This window comes from Panulirus ornatus, chromosome 5, assembly GCF_036320965.1.
Source record: "Panulirus ornatus isolate Po-2019 chromosome 5, ASM3632096v1, whole genome shotgun sequence".
In the NCBI taxonomy this organism is placed as follows: Eukaryota; Metazoa; Arthropoda; class Malacostraca; order Decapoda; family Palinuridae; genus Panulirus; species Panulirus ornatus.
In genome coordinates this window covers 29233501-29252948 of record NC_092228.1, presented here as the reverse complement: position 1 = coordinate 29252948, position 19448 = coordinate 29233501, and the positions used below count along the sequence as shown (strand labels likewise).

General features: G+C 41.5%; 1 protein-coding gene across 1 annotated transcript in view; it reads right to left on the bottom strand.

Annotated features, from left to right (window-relative positions):
- LOC139748647 (man(5)GlcNAc(2)-PP-dolichol translocation protein RFT1) overlaps positions 1 to 19448 on the bottom strand; it is a 105536-nt gene that overhangs the window by 9725 nt on the left and 76363 nt on the right. The window contains exon 9 of the mRNA XM_071661895.1: positions 928 to 1067. Within this exon, the coding sequence (XP_071517996.1) occupies positions 928 to 1067 (140 nt within the window). The remainder of the gene's footprint in view (positions 1 to 927; positions 1068 to 19448) is intronic.

The window sequence follows — 19448 nt, the reverse complement described above, 5'->3', positions numbered from 1 at the left end:
CAAACATCTCATTTCCAACACATCCACCCTCCTCCACACAACTCTATCTATAGCCAACGCCTCGTAACCATATAACATTGTTGGAACCATTATTCCTTCAAACATACCTGCTTTTGCTTTCCGAGAAAATGTTCTCGCCTTCCACACATTTTTCAGCGCTCCCAGAACTTTCGCCCCCTCCCCCACCCTATGACTCACTTCCACTTCCATGGTTCCATCCGCTGCCAAATCCACTCCCAGATATCTAAAACACTTCACTTCATCCAGTTTTTCTCCATTCAAACTTATCTCCCAATTGACTTGTCCCTCAACCCTACTGTACCTAATAACCTTGCTCTTATTCACATTTACTCTTAACTTTCTTCTTTCACACACTTTACCAAACTCAGTCACCAGCTTCTGCAGTTTCTCACATGAATCAGCCACCAGCACTGTATCATCAGCGAACAACAACTGACTCACTTCCCAAGCTCTCTCATCCATAACAGACTGCATACTTGCCCTTCTCTCCAAAACTCTTGCATTCACCTACCTAACAATCCCATCCATAAACAAATTAAACAACCATGGAGACATCATGCATCCCTGCCACACTGAGAACCAATTCACTTTCCTCTCTTCCTACACGTACAAATGCCTTACATTCTCGATAAAATCTTTTCACTGCTTCTAACAACTTGCCTCCCACACCATATATTCTTAATACCTTCCACAGAGCATCTCTATCAACTTTATCATATTCCTCTCCAGATCCATAAATGCTACATGCAAATCCATGGGAATGAATAAAGGCAGCAAGTCTGTTTCCTTGTGCAACCTCGTTAACGCGGGAGACAGTGACAAAGTATAATAAATATAAATGAATATTATTATCATTTGCTAAATAGCAAATAATGAAAAAATTAGAATAAAAAAATTGTACTTAACCTTGAAAGCTGAATATCATCCATGGCAGCAAAAGTGTAGGACTCAGTGATGCCATTGATGGCCAAGAAGACAATGTAGAAGCACTGTGCTCTCATCAGCTGTGTTCCACCCCCATCTCTTAGCTGGCGACCACCATAAAGCTACACAGAAAAAGAAATATATATTATAGAAGTAATAGCTGCCATCCCCAACTATAGTTTATGGGGAGTAAATTGCCCAAAACCTTTCAAACAGCCTTACCACTGAACATTTCCGTACCATCATTCGCACAACTTAGTCACACCTATTTTACCAGCATATCTTTTGATACTGATAATCCATACAAAGAGAAGAGTGAAGGACTGATGATTGCACGAAAAGATGTTCTGGCTTTAATAATGAATTCTTAACAAGTATAAAAGTACACCTCTAAATCTATTTATTTCAAGAAAGGGGCTATCTTCTAATCTAAAAATGTGATGGTGAAGACTTACATACTGAAAACTTTCAGATAGTTTATATAGACTAAACAAAAATAAGAGTATGGATAAAACTGGACTAAGATGACCGGAGAGAAAGATATAGGAAGAATATGACAGGAAATATGATATATTATCAAGAAAATATAAACACGCAAAGGGGCCTTAGCCACCCTTACCTGACAAGAGGTGACTACGAGAATGCTTGAATTTACCTGTACTTGAAAATTTTATGGCAACAACACTAAACTGTAAAAGATATGGTCTTAATCTGCAAAGTACAGCTAAAAACACCGAAAAAATATATATCAACTTAAAAAAGTGGCATGTAGTAATTGCTAATCCTCACTGACCCTAAAAGCAAAAGTAATATCACAGTCACCTACATCTGTAATAGTTCACTTTTATTCCAATGAGACAATTCTTTGATTTCTTGATTCCTGGGTATGAAACAGACATTTATTTAAGATTAAGTGAATCAGCAGCACATAAACCAAAAAATCATTGAAAAAAATCAACTAAAATGAAAATTTTCAGCAGCTTGCAAAACTGAAATGACAATCACATAAAATATAAAAACTGATGATACAGCTCTAGTGGCTAATTCAAAGGTGAAACTGCAGAAGTTGGAAACTAAATTTGGAAGAAGTATGTGAAAGGAAAAAGTTGACAGTAAATGTGAATAAGAGCAAGGTTAGGCTCACTAGGGTCAAGGGACAAGTTATTTGGGATGCAAGTTTAAATGGAGAAAAATTGATGGACATGAAGCATTTTAGATATCTTGGAGTGGACTAACAGTGAATAGAACCATGGAAGCAGAAGTGAGTCACAGGTTGGGAGAGGAGGCAAAGGTTCAGGGAGTGATGAAGAATGTGTGGAAGGAGAGAATGTTATCTCGGAGAGCAGAAATGGGTATGTTTGAAGGAATAGTAATTCCAACAATATTATATGGTTGCGAGGCATGGGATATACACAGGGTTGTATGGAGGAGTGTGGATGTGTTGGAAATGAAAAGTTTGAGGACAATATGCAGTGTGAGGTGTTTTGAGCAAGTATAATGAAAGGGTAAGAGAGATGTGTGGTAATAAAAAGAGTGTTGTTGAGGGAGCAGAAAAGGGTGCATTGAAATGGTTTGGACATATGGAGAGAATGAGTGAGGGAAGACTGACAAAAAGGATATATGTGTCAGAGGTGGAAGGAACAAGGAGAAGCAGGAGACCCAATTGGAGGTGGAAGGATGGAGTGAAAAAAATTTTGAGCAATCAGGGCCTGAACATACAGGAGGGTAAGAGGCGTGCAAGGAACAATAGTGAATTGGAAAGATTTGGTATACCAGGGTCAATGTGCTGTCAATGGACTGAACAAGGACATGTGAAGCATCTGGGGTAAAACAAGGAAAGTTCTGTGCGGCCTGGATGTGGATAGGGAGCTGTGATTTCAGTGCATTACTCATGACAGATAGAGACTGAGTGTGGACGAACGTGGTCTTTTTTGTCTGTTTTCCTGGCACTACCTAGCTGAAGCAGGGGGTTGTGATGCAGTTTTCTGTGGGACAGGGTACAGCCAAGAATGGATGAAGGCAAGCAAGTATGAATATGTACATGTGTATATTTGTATGTGTCTGTGTATGTGTATACATGTATACGTTGATACGTTCATTCATTTTTATTTATTATACTTTGGTCTCCCACATTAGCGAGGTAGCACAAGGAAACATACAAAAGATGGCCCAACCCAACAACATACACATGTATATACATACGCGTATATGTATGTAATTGTGTGTGTATAGGCATTTATGTGTATATACGTGTATATGAGTGGATGGACCATTCTTCGTCTGTTTCCCGGCACTACCTCACTGATGTGGGAAATGGCGATCAAGTATAATATAAATATATTCTTTTCTTTTTATCATACCTGTTGATAAGGTGTTTGTTTTGAAAAATGTATGTGAGAAATATTTAGAAAAACAAATGGATTTGTATGTAGCATTTATGGATCTGGAGAAGGCATATGATAGAGTTGATAGAGACTGCTCTGTGGAAAGTATTAAGAATATATGGTGTGGGAGGTAAGTTGTTAGAAGCATTGAAAAGTTTTTATCAGGGATGTAAGGTATGCGTACGTGTAGGAAGAGAGGAAAGTGATTGGTTCTCAGTGAATGTTGGTTTGCGGCAAGGGTGCGTGATGTTTCCATGGTTGTTTAATTTGTTTATGGATGGGGTTGTTAGGGAAGTGAATGCAAGAGTTTTGGAAAGAGGGGCAAGTATGCAGTCTGTTATGGATGAGAGAGCTTGGGAAGTAAGTCAGTTGTTGTTCGCTGATGATACAGTGCTGGTAGCTGATTTGGGTGAGAAACTGCAGTTGCTGGTGACTGAGTTTGGTAAAGTGTGTGAAAGAAGAAAGCTGAGAGGAAATGTGAATAAGAGCAATGTTATTAGGTGCAGTAGGGATGAGGGACAAGTCAATTGGGAGGTAAGTTTGAATGGAGAAAAGCTGGAGGAAGTGAAGTGTTTTAAACATCTGGGAGTGGATTTGGCAGAAGATGGAACCATGGAAGCGGAAGTGAATCATAGGGTGGGGGAGAGGGCAAAAGTTCTGATAGTGTTGAAATGTGTGTGGAAGTCGAGAACGTTATCTTGGAAAGCAAAAATGGGTATGTTTGAAGGAATAGTGGGTCCAACAATGTTATATGGTTGCTAGGTGTGGGCTATAGATAGAGTTGTGCAGAGGAGAGTGGATGTGCTGGAAATGAGGTGTTTGAGGACAATATGTGGTGTGAGGTGGCTTGATTGAGTAAGTAATAATAGGGTAAGAGAGATGTGTGGTAATAAAAAGAGTGTGGTTGAGAGAGCAGAAGAGGGTGGTTTGAAATGGTTTGGTCACATGGAGAGAATGAGTGAGGAAAGATTGACCAAGAGGATAAATGTCAGAGATGGAGAGAACGAAGAGAAGTGGGAGACCAAATTGGAAGTGGAAAAATGGAGTAAAAAAGATTTTGAGTGATCGGGGCCTGAACATGCAGGAGGGTGAAAGGCGCGCAAGGAATAGAGTGAATTGGAACGATGTGGTACACCAGGGTCAACGTGCTGTTAATGGATTGAACCAGGGCATGTGAAGTGTCTAGGGTAAACCATGGAAAGTTTTGTGGGGCCTGGATGTGGAAAGGGAGCTGTGGTTTCGGTGCATTATATATGACAGCTAGAGACTGAGTGTGAACGAATGTGGCCTTTGATGTCTCTTCCTAGCGCTACCTTGCACACAAGCGGGGGGAAGGGGTTTTCATTTCATGTGTGGCAGGGTGGCGACGGGAATGAATAAAGGCAGACAGTAAGAATTATATACATGTGTATATATGTATATGTCTGTGTGTGTGTGTATATATATATATATATATATATATATTTTTTTTTTTTGCTTTGTCGCTGTCTCCCGTGTTTGCGAGGTAGCACAAGGAAACAGACGAAAGAAATGGCCCAACCCACCCAGATACACATGTATATACATACGTCCACACACGCAAATATACATACCTACACAGCTTTCCATGGCTTACCCCAGACGCTTCACATGCCCTGATTCAATCCACTGACAGCACGTCAACCCCGGTATACCACATCGATCCAATTCACTCTATTCCTTGCCCGCCTTTCACCCTCCTGCATGTTCAGGCCCCAATCACTCAAAATCTTTTTCACTCCATCTTTCCACCTAAAATTTGGTCTCCCACTTCTCCTCGTTCCCTTCACCTCTGACACATATATCCTCTTTGTCAATCTTTCCTCACACATTCTCTCCATGTGACCAAACCATTTCAAAACACCCTCTTCTGCTCTCTCAACCACGCTCTTTTTATTTCCACACATCTCTCTTACCCTTACATTACTTACTCGATCAAACCACCTCACACCACACATTATCCTCAAACATCTCATTTCCAGCACAACCACCCTCCTGCGCACAACTCTATCCATGGCCCATGCCTCGCAACCATACAACACTGTTGGAACCACTATTCCTTCAAACATACCCATTTTTGCTTTCCGAGATAATATTCTCGACTTCCACACATTCTTCAAGGCTCCCAGGATTTTCGCCCCCTCCCCCACCCTATGATTCACTTCCATGGTTCCATCTGCTGCCAAATCCACTCCTAGATATCTAAAACACTTTACTTCCTCCAGTTTTTCTCCATTCAAACTTACCTCCCAATTGACTTGACCCTAAACCCTACTGTACCTAATAACCTTGCTCTTATTCACATTTACTCTTAACTTTCTTCTTTCACACACTTTACCAAACTCAGTCACCAGCTTCTGCAGTTTCTCACATGAATCAGCCACCAGCGCTGTATTATCAGCGAACAACAACTGACTCACTTCCCAAGCTCTCTCATCCAGAAAAGACTGCATACTTGCCCCTCTTTCCAAAACTCTTGCATTTACCTCCCTAAAAACCCCATCCATAAACAAATTAAACAACCATGGAGACATCACACATCCCTGCCGCAAACCTACGTTCACTGAGAACCAATCACTCTCCTCTCTTCCTACACGTACACATGCCTTTCATCCTCGATAAAAACTTTTCACTGCTTCTAACAACTTGCCTCCAACACCATATATTCTTAAAACCTTCCACAGAGCATCTCTATCAACTCTATCATATGCCTTCTCCAGATCCATAAATGCTACATGCAAATCCATTTGTTTTTCTAAGTATTTCTCACATACATTCTTCAAAGCAAACACCTGATCCACACATCCTCTACCACTTCTGAAACCACACTGCTCTTCCCATATCTGATGCTCTGTACATGCCTTCACCCTCTCAATCAATACCCTCCCATATAATTTACCAGGAATACTCAACAAACTTATACCTCTGTAATTTGAGCACTCACTCTTATCCCCTTTGCCTTTGTACAATGGCACTATGCAAGCATTCCGCCAATCCTCAGGCACCTCACCATGAATCATACATACATTAAATAACCTCACCAACCAGTCAACAATACAGTCACCCCCTTTTTTAATAAATTCCACTGCAATACCATCCAAACCTGCTGCCTTGCCGGCTTTCATCTTCCATAAAGCTTTTACTACCTCTTCTCTATTTACCAAATCATTTTCCCTAACCCTCTCACTTTGCACACCACCTCAACCAAAACACCCTATATCTGCCACTCTATCATCAAACACATTCAACAAACCTTCAAAATACTCACTACTTGTTATCACCTCCCCATTAGCCCCCTTCACTGAAGTTCCCATTTGCTCCCTTGTGTTACGCACTTTATTTACCTCCTTCCAAAACATCTTTTTATTCTCCCTGAAATTTAATGATACTCTCTCACCCCAACTCTCATTTGCCCTCTTTTTCACCTCTTGCACCTTTCTCTTGACCTCCAGCCTCTTTCTTTTATACCTCTCCCACTCATTTGCATTTTTTCCCTGCAAAAATCGTCCAAATGCCTCTCTCTTCTCTTTCACTAATAATCTTATTTCTTCATCCCACCACTCACTACCTTTTCTAATCAACCCACCTCCCACGCTTCTCATGCCACAAGCATCTTTTGCGCAAGCCATCACTGCTTCCCTAAATACATATATATATATATATATATATATATATATATATTATTATTTTTTATTATACTTTGTCGCTGTCTCCCGCGTTTGCGAGGTAGCGCAAGGAAACAGACGAAAGAAATGGCCCAACCCCCCCATACACATGTATATACATACGTCCACACACGCAAATATACACACCTACACAGCTTTCCATGGTTTACCCCAGACGCTTCACATGCCTTGATTCAATCCACTGACAGCACGTCAACCACGGTATACCACATCGCTCCAATTTACTCTATTCCTTGCCCTCCTTTCACCCTCCTGGATGTTCAGGCCCCGATCACACAAAATCTTTTTCACTCCATCTTTCCACCTCCAATTTGGTCTCCCTCTTCTCCTCATTCCCTCCACCTCCGACACATATATCCTCTTGGTCAATCTTTCCTCACTCATTCTCTCCATGTGCCCAAACCACTTCAAAACACTGTCTTCTGCTCTCTCAACCACGCTCTTTTTATTTCCACACATCTCTCTTACCCTTACGTTACTCACTCGATCAAACCACCTCACACCACACATTGTCCTTAAACATCTCATTTCCAGCACATCCATCCTCCTGCGCACAACTCTATCCATAGCCCACGCCTCGCAACCATACAACATTGTTGGAACCACTATTCCTTCAAACATACCCATTTTTGCTTTCCGAGATAATGTTCTCGACTTCCACACATTCTTCAAGGCCCCCAGAATTTTCGCCCCCTCCCCCACCCTATGATCCACTTCCGCTTCCATGGTTCCATCCGCTGCCAGATCCACTCCCAGATATCTAAAACACTTCACTTCCTCCAGTTTTTCTCCATTCAAACTTACCTCCCAATTGACCCTCAACCCTACTATACCTAATAACCTTGCTCTTTTTCACATTTACTCTTAACTTTCTTCTTCCACACACTTTACCAAACTCAGTCACCAGCTTCTGCAGTTTCTCACATGAATCAGCCACCAGCGCTGTATCATCAGCGAACAACAACTGACTCACTTCCCAAGCTCTCTCATCCCCAACAGACTTCATACTTGCCCCTCTTTCCAAAACTCTTGCATTTACCTCCCTAACAACCCCATCCATAAACAAATTAAACAACCATGGAGACATCACACACCCCTGCCTGCAAACCTACATTCACTGAGAACCAATCACTTTCCTCTCTTCCTACACGTACACATGCCTTACATCCTCGATAAAAACTTTTCACTGCTTCTAACAACTTTCCTCCCACACCATATATTCTTAATACCTTCCATATATATATATATATATATATATATATATATATATATATATATATATATATATATATATATATATATATATATATCTTTTCTTTTTTTCTTTTAAACTATTCGCCATTTCCCGCGTTAGCTAGGTAGCGTTAGGAACAGAGGACTGGGCCTTTTTTGGAATATCCTCACCTGGCCCCCTCTGTTCCTTCTTTTGGAAAATTTAAAAAAAAAAGAGAGGGGAGGATTTCCAGCCCCCCGCTCCCTCCCATTTTAGTCGCCTTCTACGACACGCAGGGGATACGTGGGAAGTATTCTTAATCCCCTATCCCCAGGGATAATATGTATATGTATATATATATATATATATATATATATATATATATATATATATATATATATATATATATATATATACATACATATGTATGTATATATATATATATATATATATATATATATATATATATATATATATATATATATATATATATATATATACATACATATGTATGTATATATATATATATATATATATATATATATATATATATATATATATATATATATATATATTTATATATATATTTATATATATATATATATATATATATATATATATATATATATATATATATATATATATAGGGGTGAAAGAATACTTCCCACGTATTCCTCGCGTGTCGTAGAAAGCGACTAGAGGGGACGGGAGCGGGGGGCCAGAAATCCTCCCCTCCTTGTATTAACTTTCTAAAATGGGAAACAGAAGAAGGAGTCACGCGGGGAGTGCTCATCCTCCTCGAAGGCTCAGAGTGGGGTGCCTAAATGTGTGTGGATGTAACCAAGATGTGAAAAAAGGAGAGATAGGTAGTATGTTTGAGGAAAGGAACCTGGATGTTTTGGCTCTGAGTGAAACGAAGCTAAAGGGTAAAGGGGAAGAGTGGTTTGGGAATGTCTGGGGAGTAAAGTTAGGGGTTAGTGAGAGGACAAGAGCAAGGGAAGGAGTAGCAATACTCCTGAAACAAGAGTTGTGGGAGTATGTGATAGAATGTAAGAAAGTAAATTCTCGATTAATATGGGTAAAACTGAAAGTTGATGGAGAGAGGTGGGTGATTATTGGTGCATATGCACCCGGGCATGAGAAGAAAGATCATGAGAGGCAAGTGTTTTGGGAGCAGCTGAAAGAGTGTGTTAGTGGTTTTGATGCACGAGACCGGGTTATAGTGATGGGTGATTTGAATGCAAAGGTGAGTAATGTGGCAGTTGAGGGAATAATTGGTATACATGGGGTGTTCAGTGTTGTAAATGGAAATGGTGAAGAGCTTGTAGATTTATGTGCTGAAAAAGGACTGATGATTGGGAATACCTGGTTTAAAAAGCGAGATATACATAAGTATACTTATGTAAGTAGGAGAGATGGCCAGAGAGCGTTATTGGATTACGTGTTAATTGACAGGCGTGCGAAAGAGAGACTTTTGGATGTTAATGTGCTGAGAGGTGCAACTGGAGGGATGTCTGATCATTATCTTGTGGAGGCTAAGTTGAAGATTTGTATGGGTTTTCAGAAAAGAAGAGTGAATGTTGGGGTGAAGAGGGTGGTGAGAGTAAGTGAGCTTGGGAAGGAGACCTGTGTGAGGAAGTACCAGGAGAGACTGAGTACAGAATGGAAAAAGGTGAGAACAATGGAAGTAAGGGGAGTGGGGGAGGAATGGGATGTATTTAGGGAATCAGTGATGGCTTGCGCAAAAGATGCTTGTGGCATGAGAAGAGTGGGAGGTGGGTTGATTAGAAAGGGTAGTGAGTGGTGGGATGAAGAAGTAAGAGTATTAGTGAAAGAGAAGAGAGAGGCATTTGGACAATTTTTGCAGGGAAAAAATGCAATTGAGTGGGAGATGTATAAAAGAAAGAGACAGGAGGTCAAGAGAAAGGTGCAAGAGGTGAAAAAAAGGGCAAATGAGAGTTGGGGTGAGAGAGTATCATTAAATTTTAGGGAGAATAAAAAGATGTTCTGGATGGAGGTAAATAAAGTGCGTAAGACAAGGGAGCAAATGGGAACTTCAGTGAAGGGCGCAAATGGGGAGGTGATAACAAGTAGTGGTGATGTGAGAAGGAGATGGAGTGAGTATTTTGAAGGTTTGTTGAATGTGTTTGATGATAGAGTGGCAGATATAGGGTGTTTTGGTCGAGGTGGTGTGCAAAGTGAGAGGGTTAGGGAAAATGATTTGGTAAACAGAGAAGAGGTAGTGAAAGCTTTGTGGAAGATGAAAGCCGGCAAGGCAGCAGGTTTGGATGGTATTGCAGTGGAATTTATTAAAAAAGGGGGTGACTGTATTATTGACTGGTTGGTAAGGTTATTTAATGTATGTATGACTCATGGTGAGGTGCCTGAGGATTGGCGGAATGCATGCATAGTGCCATTGTACAAAGGCAAAGGGGATAAGAGTGAGTGCTCAAATTGCAGAGGTATAAGTTTGTTGAGTATTCCTGGTAAATTATATGGGAGGGTATTGATTGAGAGGGTGAAGGCATGTACAGAGCATCAGATTGGGGAAGAGCAGTGTGGTTTCAGAAGTGGTAGAGGATGTGTGGATCAGGTGTTTGCTTTGAAGAATGCATGTGAGAAATACTTAGAAAAGCAAATGGATTTGTATGTAGCATTTATGGATCTGGAGAAGGCATATGATAGAGTTGATAGAGATGCTCTATGGAAGGTATTAAGAATATATGGTGTGGGAGGCAAGTTGTTAGAAGCAGTGAAAAGTTTTTATCGAGGATGTAAGGCATGTGTACGTGTAGGAAGAGAGGAAAGTGATTGGTTCTCAGTGAATGTAGGTTTGCGGCAGGGGTGTGTGATGTCTCCATGGTTGTTTAATTTGTTTATGGATGGGGTTGTTAGGGAGGTAAATGCAAGAGTTTTGGAAAGAGGGGCAAGTATGAAGTCTGTTGGGGATGAGAGAGCTTGGGAAGTGAGTCAGTTGTTGTTCGCTGATGATACAGCGCTGGTGGCTGATTCATGTGAGAAACTGCAGAAGCTGGTGACTGAGTTTGGTAAAGTGTGTGAAGAAGAAAGTTAAGAGTAAATGTGAATAAGAGCAAGGTTATTAGGTACAGTAGGGTTGAGGGTCAAGTCAATTGGAAGGTGAGTTTGAATGGAGAAAAACTGGAGGAAGTGAAGTGTTTTAGATATCTGGGAGTGGATCTGGCAGCGGATGGAACCATGGAAGCGGAAGTGGATCATAGGGTGGGGGAGGGGACGAACATTCTGGGAGCCTTGAAGAATGTGTGGAAGTCGAGAACATTATCTCGGAAAGCAAAAATGGGTATGTTTGAAGGAATAGTGGTTCCAACAATGTTGTATGGTTGCGAGGCATGGGCTATGGATAGAGTTGTGCGCAGGAGGATGGATGTGCTGGAAATGAGATGTTTGAGGACAATGTGTGGTGTGAGGTGGTTTGATCGAGTGAGTAACGTAAGGGTAAGAGAGATGTGTGGAAATAAAAAGAGCGTGGTTGAGAGAGCAGAAGAGGGTGTTTTGAAGTGGTTTGGGCACATGGAGAGAATGAGTGAGGAAAGATTGACCAAGAGGATATATGTGTCGGAGGTGGAGGGAACGAGGAGAAGAGGGAGACCAAATTGGAGGTGGAAAGATGGAGTGAAAAAGATTTTGTGTGATCGGGGCCTGAACATGCAGGAGGGTGAAAGGAGGGCAAAGGAATAGAGTGAATTGGAGCGATGTGGTATACCGGGGTTGACGTGCTGTCAGTGGATTGAATCAAGGCATGTGTTTGGGGGTGGGTTGGGCCTTTCTTTCGTCTGTTTCCTTGCGCTACCTCGCAAACACGGGAGACAGCGGGAAAAAAAAAAAAAAAAAAATATATATATATATATATATATATATATATATATATATATATATATATATATATATATATATATATATATATATATTTTCCCTGGGGATAGGGGAGTAAGAATACTTCCCACGTATTCCCTGCGTGTCGTAGAAGGCGACTAAAAGGGGAGGGAGCGGGGGGCTGGAAACCCTCCCCTCTCAATTTTTTTTAATTTTCCAAAAGAAGGAACAGAGAAGGGGGCCAGGTGAGGATATTCCCTCAATGGCCCAGTCCTCTGTTCTTAACGCTACCTCGCTAACGCGGGAAATGGCGAATAGTTTGAAAAAAAAAAAAAAAAAAAAATATATATATATATATATATATATATATATATATATATATATATATATATATATATATATATTGAGATGTATAGGTATGTATATGTGTGTGTGTGTGTGTGGACATGTATGTATATACATGTGTATCTGGGTGGGTTGGGCCATTCTTTCATCTGTTTCCTTGCGCTACCTTGCTAACGTAGGAGACAGCGACAAAGTATAATAAATAAACAAAATAAATATGTATATGGATGTGCATATATGTATATAGAGAGAGAGTGTGAATGAATGTGGCCTTTGTCGTCTTTTCCTAGCGCTACCTCGGGCACATGCGGGGAGAGGTGGTTGCTATTTCATGTGTGGCGGGGAGGCGATGGGAATGAATAAAGGCAGACAGTAGGAATTATGTACATGTGTATATATGTATGTGTCTGTGTGTATATATATATATACGTTGATTTTTTTTTTTTTTTTGTCGCTGTCTCCTGCGTTTGCGAGGTAGCGCAAGGAAACAGACGAAAGAAATGGCCCAACCCACCCCCATACACATGTATATACATACGTCCACACACGCAAATATACATACCTACACAGCTTTCCATGGTTTACCCCAGACGCTTAACATGCCTTGATTCAATCCACTGACAGCACGTCAACCCCGGTATACCACATCGCTCCAATTCACTCTATTCCTTGCCCTCCTTTCACCCTCCTGCATGTTCAGGCCCCGATCACACAAAATCTTTTTCACTCCATCTTTCCACCTCCAATTTGGTCTCCCACTTCTCCTCGTTCCCTCCACCTCCGACACATATATTCTCTTGGTCAATCTTTCCTCACTCATTCTCTCCATGTGCCCGAACCATTTCAAAACACCCTCTTCTGCTCTCTCAACCACGCTCTTTTTATTTCCACACATCTCTCTTACCCTTACGTTACTTACTCGATCAAACCACCTCACACCACACATTGTCCTCAAACATCTCATTTCCAGCACATCCATCCTCCTGCGCACAACTCTATCCATAGCCCACGCCTCGCAACCATACAACATTGTTGGAACCACTATTCCTTCAAACATACCAATTTTTGCTTTCCGAGATAATGTTCTCGACTTCCACACATTCTTCAAGGCTCCCAGAATTTTCGCCCCCTCCCCCACCCTATGATCCACTTCCGCTTCCATGGTTCCATCCGCTGCCAGATCCACTCCCAGATATCTAAAACACTTCACTTCCTCCAGTTTTTCTCCATTCAAACTCACCTCCCAATTGACTTGACCCTCAACCCTACTGTACCTAATAACCTTGCTCTTATTCACATTTACTCTTAACTTTCTTCTTTCACACACTTTACCAAACTCAGTCACCAGCTTCTGCAGTTTCTCACATGAATCAGCCACCAGCGCTGTATCATCAGCGAACAACAACTGACTCACTTCCCAAGCTCTCTCATCCCCAACAGACTTCATACTTGCCCCTCTTTCCAAAACTCTTGCATTCACCTCCCTAACAACCCCATCCATAAACAAATTAAACAACCATGGAGACATCACACACTCCTGCCGCAAACCTACATTCACTGAGAACCAATCACTTTCCTCTCTTCCTACACGTACACATGCCTTACATCCTCGATGAAAACTTTTTACTGATTCTAACAACTTTCCTCCCACACCATATATTCTTAACACCTTCCACAGAGCATCTCTATCAACTCTATCATATGCCTTCTCCAGATCCATAAATGCTACATACAAATCCATTTGCTTTTCTAAGTATTTCTCACATACATTCTTCAAAGCAAACACCTGATCCACACATCCTCTACCACTTCTGAAACCACACTGCTCTTCCCCAATCTGATGCTCTGTACATGCCTTCACCCTCTCAATCAATATCCTCCCATATAATTTACCAGGAATACTCAACAAACTTATACCTCTGTAATTTGAGCACTCACTCTTATCCCCTTTGCCTTTGTACAATGGCACTATGCACGCATTCCGCCAATCCTCAGGCACCTCACCATGAGTCATACATACATTAAATAACCTTACCAACCAGTCAACAATACAGTCACCCCCTTTTTTAATAAATTCCACTGCAATACCATCCAAACCTGCTGCCCTTGCCGGCTTTCATCTTCCGCAAAGCTTTTACTACCTCTTCTCTGTTTACCAAATCATTTTCCCTAACCCTCTCACTTTGCACACCACCTCGACCAAAACACCCTATATCTGCCACTCTATCATCAAACACATTCAACAAACCTTCAAAATACTCACTCCATCTCCTCACATCACCACTACTTGTTATCACCTCCCCATTTGCGCCCTTCACTGAAGTTCCCATTTGCTCCCTTGTCTTACGCACTTTATTTACCTCCTTCCAGAACATCTTTTTATTCTCCCTAAAATTTAATGATACTCTCTCACCCCATCTCTCATTTGCCCTTTTTTTCACCTCTTGCACCTTTCTCTTGACCTCCTGTCTCTTTCTTTTATACATCTCCCACTCAATTTCATTTTTTCCCTGCAAAAATCGTCCAAATGCCTCTCTCTTCTCTTTCACTAATACTCTTACTTCTTCATCCCACCACTCACTACCCTTTCTAATCAACCCACCTCCCACTCTTCTCATGCCACAAGCATGTATATTTGCATATGTGGACGTGTATGTATATACATGTGTATGTGGGTGGGTTGGGCCATTCTTTCATCTGTTTCCTTGTGCTACCTTGCTAACGTGGGAGACAGCGGCAAATCAAAATAAATATTTTTTTTTTCTTTTTTTGCAGAACATTATCTTGGAAAGCAAAAATAGGTATGTTTGACGGAATAGTGGTTCCAACAATGTTATATGGTTGCGAGGCGTGGGCTATAGACAGAGTTGCGCGGAGGAGGGTGGATGTGCTGGAAATGAGATGTTTGAGGACAATATGTGGTGTGAGGTGGCTTGATTGAGTAAGTAATAATAGGGTAAGAGAGATGTATGGTAATAAAAAGAGTGTGGTTGAGAAAGCAGAAGAGGGTATTTTGAAATGGTTTGGTCACATGGAGAGAATGAGTAAGGAAAGATTGACCAAAAGGATAAATGTGTCAGAGGTGGAGAGAACGAAGAGAAGTGGGAGACCAAATTGGAGGTGGAAAGATGGAGTGAAAAAGATTTTGAGTGATCGGGGCCTGAACATGCAGGAGGGTGAAAGGCACACAAGGAATAGAGTGAATTGGAATGATGCAGTATACCAGGGTTAACGTGCTGTCAATGGATTGAACCAGGGCATGTGAAGCGTCTGGGGTAAACCATGGAAAGTTTTGTGGGGCCTGGATGTGGATAGGGAGCTGTGGTTTCGGTTCATTATATATGACAGCTAGAGACTGAGTGTGAACGAATGTGGCCTTTGTTGTCTTTTCCTAGCGCTACCTCGCACACATGCGGGGGGAGGGGGTTTTCATTTAATGTGTGGCGGGGTGGCAACGGGAATGAATAAGGGCAGACAGTATGAATTATGTACATGTGTATATATGTATATGTCTGTGTGTGTATATATATATTCATACGTTGAGATGTATAGGTATGTATATGTGTGTATGTGGACGTGTATGTATATACATGTGTATGTGGGTGGGTTGGGCCATTCTTTCATCTGTTTCCTTACGCTACCTCACTAATGCAGGAGACAGCAACAAAGTATAATAAATAAATAAAATAAATATGCATATGGATGCATATATGTATATAGAGAGTGTGAACGAATGTGGCCTTTGTTGTCTTTTCCTAGCGTTACCTCGTGCACATGCGGGGAGAGGGGGTTGTTATTTCATGTGTGGTGGGGTGGCGATGGGAATGAATAAAGGCAGACAGTAGGAATTATGTACATGTGTATATATGTATATGTCTGTGTGTGTATATATATGTATACGTCGAGATGTATAGGTATGTATATTTGCGTGTGTGGACATGTATGTATATACATGTGTATGTGGGTGGGTTGGGCCATTCTTTCATCCGTTTTCTTGCGCTACCTTGCTAACGCGGGAGACAGCGGCAAAGCAAAATAAATAAATTTTTTTTTTTTTTTTGCAGAACATTATCTCGGAAAGCAAAAATGGATATGTTTGAAGGAATAGTGGTTACTACAATGTTATATGGTTGCAAGGCGTGGGCTATAGATCGAGCTGTGCGGAGGAGAGTGGATGTGCTGGAAATGAGATGTCTGAGGACAATATGTGGTGTGAGGTGGCTTGATTAAGTAATAATAGGGTAAGAGATTTTTTTTTTTTATTATTATACTTTGTCGCTGTCTCCCACGTTTGCGAGGTAGCGCAAGGAAACAGACGAAAGAAATGGCCCAACCCCCCCCATACACATGTATATACATACGTCCACACACGCAAATATACATACCTACACAGCTTTCCATGGTTTACCCCAGACGCTTCACACGCCCTGATTCAATCCACTGACAGCACGTCAACCCCGGCATACCACATCGCTCCAATTCACTCTATTCCTTGCCCTCCTTTCACCCTCCTGCATGTTCAGGCCCCGATCACACAAAATCTTTTTCACTCCATCTTTCCACCTCCAATTTGGTCTCCCTCTTCTCCTTGTTCCCTCCACCTCTGACACATATATCCTCTTGGTCAATCTTTCCTCACTCATCCTCTCCATGTGCCCAAACCACTTCAAAACACCCTCTTCTGCTCTCTCAACCACGCTCTTTTTATTTCCACACATCTCTCTTACCCTTACGTTACTCACTTGATCAAACCACCTCACACCACACATTGTCCTCAAACATCTCATTTCCAGCACATCCATCCTCCTGCGCACAACTCTATCCATAGCCCATGCCTCGCAACCATACAACATTGTTGGAACCACTATTCCTTCAAACATACCCATTTTTGCTTTCCGAGATAATGTTCTCGACTTCCACACATTCTTCAAGGCCCCCAGAATTTTCGCCCCCTCCCCCACCCTATGATCCACTTCCGCTTCCATGGTTCCATCCGCTGCCAGATCCACTCCCAGATATCTAAAACACTTCACTTCCTCCAGTTTTTCTCCATTCAAACTCACCTCCCAATTGACTTGACCCTCAACCCTACTGTACCTAATAACCTTGCTCTTATTCACATTTACTCTTAACTTTCTTCTTCCACACACTTTACCAAACTCAGTCACCAGCTTCTGCAGTTTCTCACATGAATCAGCCACCAGCGCTGTATCATCAGCGAACAACAACTGACTCACTTCCCAAGCTCTCTCATCCCCAACAGACTTCATACTTGCCCCTCTTTCCAAAACTCTTGCATTTACCTCCCTAACAACCCCATCCATAAACAAATTAAACAACCATGGAGACATCACACACCCCTGCCGCAAACCTACATTCACTGAGAACCAATCACTTTCCTCTCTTCCTACATGTACACATGCCTTACATCCTCGATAAAAACTTTTCACTGCTTCTAACAACTTTCCTCCCATACCATATATTCTTAATACCTTCCACAGAGCATCTCTATCAACTCTATCATATGCCTTCTCCAGATCCATAAATGCTACATACAAATCCATTTGCTTTTCTAAGTATTTCTCACATACATTCTTCAAAGCAAACACCTGATCCACACATCCTCTACCACTTCTGAAACCACACTGCTCTTCCCCAATCTGATGCTCTGTACATGCCTTCACCCTCTCAATCAACACCCTCCCATATAATTTACCAGGAATACTCAACAAACTTATACCTCTGTAATTTGAGCACTCACTCTTATCCCCTTTGCCTTTGTACAATGGCACTATGCATGCATTCCGCCAATCCTCAGGCACCTCACCATGAGTCATACATACATTAAATAACCTTACCAACCAGTCAACAATACAGTCACCCCCTTTTTTAATAAATTCCACTGCAATACCATCCAAACCTGCTGCCTTGCCGGCTTTCATCTTCCATAAAGCTTTCACTACCTCTTCTCTGTTTACCAAATCATTTTCCCTAACCCTCTCACTTTGCACACCACCTCGACCAAAACACCCTATATCTGCCACTCTATCATCAAACACATTCAACAAACCTTCAAAATACTCACTCCATCTCCTCACATCACCACTACTTGTTTTCACCTCCCCATTTGCGCCCTTCACTGAAGTTCCCATTTGCTCCCTTGTCTTACGCACTTTATTTACCTCCTTCCAGAACATCTTTTTATTCTCCCTAAAATGTAATGATACTCTCTCACCCCAACTCTCATTTGCCCTTTTTTTCACCTCTTGCACCTTTCTCTTGACCTCCTGTCTCTTTCTTTTATACATCTCCCACTCAATTGCATTTTTTCCCTGCAAAAATCGTCCAAATGCCTCTCTCTTCTCTTTCACTAATACTCTTACTTCTTCATCCCACCACTCACTACCCTTTCTAATCAACCCACCTCCCACTCTTCTCATGCCACAAGCATCTTTTGCGCAATCCATCACTGATTCCCTAAATACATCCCATTCCTCCCCCACTCCCCTTACTTCCATTGTTCTCACCTTTTTCCATTCTGTACTCAGTCTCTCCTGGTACTTCCTCACACAGGTCTCCTTCTCAAGCTCACTTACTCTCACCATCCTCTTCACCCCAACATTCACTCTTCTTTTCTGAAAACCCATACAAATCTTCACCTTAGCCTCCACAAGATAATGATCAGACATCCCTCCAGTTGCACCTCTCAGCACATTAACATCCAAAAGTCTCTCTTTCGCACGCCTGTCAATTAACACGTAATCCAATAACGCTCTCTGGCCATCTCTCCTACTTACATAAGTATACTTATGTATATCTCGCTTTTTAAACCAGGTATTCCCAATCATCAGTCCTTTTTCAGCACATAAATCTACAAGCTCTTCACCATTTCCATTTACAACACTGAACACCCCATGTATACCAATTATTCCCTCAACTGCCACATTACTCACCTTTGCATTCAAATCACCCATCACTATAACCCGGTCTCGTGCATCAAAACCA